This window comes from Colobus angolensis, unplaced genomic scaffold (genome assembly GCF_000951035.1).
Source record: "Colobus angolensis palliatus isolate OR3802 unplaced genomic scaffold, Cang.pa_1.0 Scaffold52, whole genome shotgun sequence".
In the NCBI taxonomy this organism is placed as follows: Eukaryota; Metazoa; Chordata; class Mammalia; order Primates; family Cercopithecidae; genus Colobus; species Colobus angolensis.
Window position 1 is genome coordinate 7,744,369 of NW_012118710.1, and position 6,000 is coordinate 7,750,368.

Genomic DNA, 6,000 nt, shown 5'->3' on the forward strand with positions numbered 1-6,000 from the left:
GCAGGGGGAGTGGTGATAGGGTGAGCACAAAATACTTAATACACAGCAAAAACATACTCACTTTCAAGAGAAAATTCCAAAAGCACAGGAATTAGCAGTGGATTTCAGATAATACAATCCAAAATGAATACATTAACATCCGCCTAATTCTGAAAATTATCTACGTACAGCGTGTGTATGCACACAATAAGGCCATATGATGCAATGTGGCACAAACAATTAAAAGTTCTTTTCAAAGTGGAAATGCAAAATAGAACGAATATCTATTTTCTATAAATGAATCTAGCCATCTGCCTCACAAGAGCAGCAGCAGGAGTACCCAAAACAGCAGAAACAGCAGCCTCTGGTGTTAACAATCTATTCTCAAATCTCATGCTCCACATTTCCCTGGCAAACAAGGCTAAAAATACAAGACATGCAACAAATAGTCTCGTGGGATCTGCCGTTCCATGGATGGCGTATTCAATCAGAGTCATATTTTCTGTCGAAATTCAAAATTGAAAACAAAAGCAAGCTATCATATTGGAAACTGGCACTCAGAATTTTAAGTGTGAATCCAATCCCAAAGTATAGTAAGCTGAATGGGGAGAGGGTGGTTATTTTCATACAACATAAATCTTTTAGATTTATCTGAACATATTTATAGACTTATTTAAGCTACTCTAAATTCCTCTATGCCTCTTGATGGTAATAAAGATACGATTTGAGTACTTTTGTCATCAAAATACAAGGGCCATTTTCTTTTCTACATAGTTCAGAAAATTGTCTTTGTTGTGGGCCCTGGAATCAGATGGAGTAGGTACAAATCTAGACCCTACTATGTCCTAACTCCATGACCTTGGGCAAGCTTTCAATCTATGTCCTTCTTTTCCTATCTTACAAATGGGGGTAATCATAGTACTTACCTCAAAGAGTTATCATCAGGATTACATCAGTTAATGTTTGTAGAGCATTTAGAATTATGATTCTCACACATGAAGTAAGTACCATTATTATAAGTATTATTTCATACTCAAATAAGTATGAAAGTATTACTAATAAGTATTACTATTATTTCATATAAGTATTATTTCATATTCAAACAAAGTTGCAGAAATGTATTAAGGAACAGGTACAATACAAAAGGAGTGCTAACAACATGATAATAGGTCTTATGCTGGCAGTGGCCATTTAGAAAGTAAAGGGGTGGGGCCGGATGTGGTGGCTCACACCTGTAATCCTAGCACTTTGGGAGGCCAAGGCAGGAGGATCATTGAGTCCAGGAGTTCAAGACCAACCTGGCCAAAATAGTGAGAGCTAATCTCTACAAACAAACAAACACACAAAAAATTAATGAGATGGTGCATGCCTACAGTCCCAGCTACTCAGGAGGCTGGGGTGGGAGGATCACTTGAACCTAGGAGTTCGCTACTGCAGTGAGCTATGATGACACCACTGCACGCCAACCTGGATGATAGAGTGAGAACCTGTCTCAAAAAATAAATGAAAAAACAAGAAAAGACAAGAAAAGAGAAAGGAAAGGAAAGAGAAAGGAAAGGAAAGGAAAGGAAAGGAAAGGAAAGGAAAGGAAAGGAAAATGAAAAGGAAAAGGAAAAGGGGAAGGGAAAGGGGAAGGAAAGGATAAAAGAAAAGGGAAAGAAAGAAGGAGGGAGCAAATAAGTGTCTCTATATAGAGTATGTGACTAAGAATGAAATAGAAATAGGGAAAGTTTCCATTGATTATTCTGTTGAGCTGTTAGTTCATGAAGGTTTCAGAAGGAGGAGGAAGAAAGACAAGACAATGATATTGCTGGTCAAGTGACAGCCTGGACGAAGGGACAATCAGCATTAATGGCAAAGGTGTAATCAAGAAGGAGGGCACATCTGGGTTACCTGTGAACACATGTGCCTCCCCATTATGAGGGCATCACACACCAACACCAGCCCCTTCCTTAAGAGGATGCTATGGAATAAATCACTTGTCTTTGGGATTAGATTTTAATACATGTCTGAGTCTCTAGCCTAGATATTAAAAAAAAAAAAAAAAAAAAAAGCAGACGGGAAGGATGTCAAACATGCACTGTCTCTTAATACACCAATTCCCTGATAAACACTGGCAGTGTTTTAAGTTGGGAACTACATTTGGTAGGAAGAGGACAATAAAAACAAATTTATAGAGCATTGAGACAATAAACAGAAAAGTGACTTCCTAATCAATAAGAAAACACAGTGTAGAACTACCTGACGGATTCAATCATCCAGTCCTGAGAGAGCTCAGAAAGGATCCATAGCTCCAAATGTTTCCCTCCCTTATGAGATACTACTTAAAGAACCACAGACCCACAGATAGGTCATCTGGAGAACAAAAAAGTATGTAAAGGGTGACAAGTGCTAGGGCCAGGTCAGAACAATTCATCTCTTCTTAAAAACTGAGACGCTTAAAAGATCTCTTAAGAAGGTGCCACTGGGCTGCTCAAAATAAGAGCACAACCCAAGAATCAGAAAAAAATAAGTCTGGCAGGAAATGGGGAAAAAGACTCTTTCTCATAGTCCTAGGAAGACAAAGATTTGTGAGGAAAAGGAACAGAAGGAGAAAAGTGGGAAGCAAGAGGGTGGCCTTATAACATTCATTAAGGAAGAAATGACTATAGATTTTAAACTGTATGAGCTAGACAGATAAATGGATTTAAGTATGTGTAAATCATAAGACTATTATTATGCCTATGTAATAAGTATGTACATCTCTTGCCATTAATGCGTTACTCTAGTTATTGTAATCAACATTTCATTGTCCAGGAAATGTTTTCAAGCAAGAAATTGTATGAAAGCTCAGCCTGTCTATCTTCCTCTCTGCCTTTAATGACTACAGTATCTAATGTACAGTATCTAAGGCAAAGATAACAAGCAGATGAACAGCAGTCCCCCCCCTTTTTTTTAAAGAACAAAAACAAATCAGTATGACAACATGATGTGGATTCAATTAGCACTTGACAGGTCATGAATAACTTTTAAACAACCTCCTTTTAAGTTGGAAAGTGTAAAAACATACAGTGATCATGGCACCAGAGTGCCTTCCTTACAATATGCCGACAGGGAGAGATGTTCATCTGAAGAGCTAAGTCTTGCTTACAAAGGAGGGAAACAGAACATTGCTTCTTGGGCCACTACTGGGCTCTACAACAGTCCCTTGTCCCAAGGGTCTTCCTCTTATAGTATATTCAAAGCCAATTTGAAATCTCCCTCTGATTTTCAGAGGTTTCTACAAAAGTATGGAGGGAAAGAAAAGAAAAAAAAAAGTTGGTGCAATCATTTTGGAAAAAGATAAATGATAAATATGGTAAAGAAAACGCTACTGAATTGTTAAATATTCTCGTAACATCAAGGCAAATGGCATAATTCTATACCCTGTTGGTTAGGGCAAGTAAATTATATTGTTTCAAATCTACAAGTCCTAAAGAACAAAAACTATTAATTGGATAGGTAAGAACAACCTAGGGCTAATCCTAGAGAGTATGGTGAAACTAGTGGTCAGGCAAGCATGCCACACCAGTGCACTTTATCTTGGTTTTAATGAATAGACCCCTTTCTGGGATGGGAGAACTTCATAAACACTGAAACACACCCTCTGTTCTGAAAACTCCAATTACGCCCAACCCAACTGTGCAAAGCCAGGTGCATGTGGCTTCACCGGTTTTACAGCCTGACTAGTGCTCATTTCTTGAGGACTCTCTGACAGTTGCTAAGGGGAATGGGCTTCATGCCCCAGAATGTAAAATATGACGTGGGAAATATCAGTCAGATTTACTGCTCCACTCCATGTGTCTTGCATATTACTATGATCTGTGCAAGACATTTGTTGTAAATAAGCCTGCAGAGTGTACAGCATGTTTTCCAGGAGACCTTTAAAGAACAGCTTGCAGACAAGAGGTGCTAGCCTTAGTTTCACAGCCAGCAAAACTCCATCCAAGAGGCTGCTGGCATGTCCCTACCTCTTGTTTCGAGCTGGCTTCAAGACAACGTCACCAACCCAATTCCAAGGGTGAGTACCTGGAGTTAGTGACTGTGAGGTATTCCACACGAATAGTAAGTGGTAACTCAGACACTTAGATCAACATTTAGAAAAGACCCAGTTTTCCCATAAAAGTGTATTAAAAACAACTGAGAGCTGACTTTGCAATGAGGCATTTGCCGTATGTAGTAAATTAAATGGCTGAAGCTTGTGCTTCTTCCAGCATGAGAAAGAACTGTGGTTCATCATAACTCAGGGTGTATAATCACCGAGGCTCATTTTTAAACCTCCCCTTCTTCTTAAAAAGACTGCTCCATTAAAAAAAAAAAAACTTTTCAGGAAATGAAATGCAAATAGGCACAGAACAGGATCATACAACAGAGAGCCTCTATCAACCTCTTTAAAAAAAAAAGAATCTTTCTAGGCAGCCGGACTGCTTTTAACACACCATAAGCTTTTATAAAAATGAGATAACACTGGTTCTTTTGTGATCGTCCTCAACCCTTTCCACCCTTTCACTCTGCAGGCTGTTCGGAGTATATCCAGGAGACTGACTAGAGCAGAAGGTGAAGTGGTCAGCTCAGCTCCACCTCTCCCCCAGCAAGTGTAAGGCAAATCATTTAACGGTATCATGTATTCTAAGCCTACTGGATGGCTTAGAAGGAAAAAGGGAAACAAGGGCGGGAAGGCAAAGCTTCCGATTTTTTCAAAGGTAAAGCTCCGGTACTTGAGCTGTGTCTGAAACTGCCTCTGATCATCTTCAAAACAAGTCCTTGGGATTTATCTTTAACTTGATGCTTCCTGTCCTCGTTCAAGGTGGAGCTGAACCCAGTTGCGAAATTTCCCTCTGCTGGAGTCCAGAGGATCCAAGAAAATGGGTTTCTAAGTCGGAAAGAAGCAGAGGTTTCCCTGCGGCTCTGTGGGGCCCGCGCTTCCAAGCCAGAGTAGGCGCGGGGGAGGGAGAGGAGGCGCCTGGTGAGCAGCTTCGGGCCAAGTGCTCATCCCGGCTGATCACTGCAGGCATGGTTAAATCGGGATGGTGCATGCTCTACCGAGCTTCCGCACACACGCGGCCTCCGCCAAGCCAAGCCCAGGGCTGGCTGGGACTTCGGGCTAAGGTCGCCCGATGGGTGCCAAGCTTGGCGCAGAGCGAAGGGACTTCAGCATGGGTGTTCCTCCCCTAAGGGAAAAGACGCTCTCTCTGTTCAAGCCCACCCTACAGACACTCCCATCACCTGGCCCCTCTCCCCAGGAACTCTCCGACATCGCTATGGGCGCCAACCCATGACCAAGCTCGTCTTGAGAGGAAGTGGAGAGGAGAGGGGAGAGCGAGATTGGAGTGAAGACCGGGCTACTCCAGTCTGCAGCAATTGGGGAGGGCTTGGAAAACGGAGCAGGCAAGGAGGGTCAAGGAAAACGGTAGGGGCCCGGGTCGCAGCCACCTGTAGGATTGCGGCAGATCGCAAACTTGGGTTGGAAGGCTGTGGTCCCCACGGAGTCCTCCACTCGGCTACCACCCAGTTGGGCTTGGCGCGCCGAGGTGCAGGGCGCAACTCGGGAAGCCAACGCCACTGGTGCGGGTCCCGCTCTGTCAGGCTGGCGTCCCTGAGCCCTCGACCCCAGCTGCCCGCTCCGCCCAGCGCTTACCTCGGGCAGCCGCAGCCCCTGCCGCCCAGAAGCACAGCCCCAGCCACGGGAGCCAGCGGCGCGCCCCTCTGCCGCCGCCTCCGGTGGCCGCCGTTCTCCCCATGCTCCTCGCCGCGCTCCAAAGGACGGCTCTTCTTCACGCTCCAGGGGCCCGGGAAAGGGTCGGCGATGAGACGCCCGAGTCGAATGGGTCCCGGGAGTCTTTAGAGAGTGACTCTGCTGCACGATCGCTTCCTAAAGCAGCGGGGCAGGACGCTCCGAGCCGCCGCTAAATGGGCACCCCGAGAAAGGGCGCGTCCCCATAGCTTCCCACGGCGCGGCGACCGCTGCCGCCAGCGCCGATGCCGGAGTCGCCCGCAGTCCCC

The 6,000-nt window shown here is 44.4% G+C and overlaps 1 protein-coding gene across 1 annotated transcript in view; it reads right to left on the reverse strand.

Moving 5' to 3' along the window:
- UNC5D (unc-5 homolog D (C. elegans)) overlaps positions 1-6,000 on the reverse strand; it is a 584,569-nt gene extending 578,569 nt beyond the window's left edge. Inside the window, exon 1 of the mRNA XM_011960721.1 lies at positions 5,636-6,000. Coding sequence (XP_011816111.1) covers positions 5,636-5,738 — 103 coding nt within the window. The 5' untranslated portion in view covers positions 5,739-6,000. The remainder of the gene's footprint in view (positions 1-5,635) is intronic.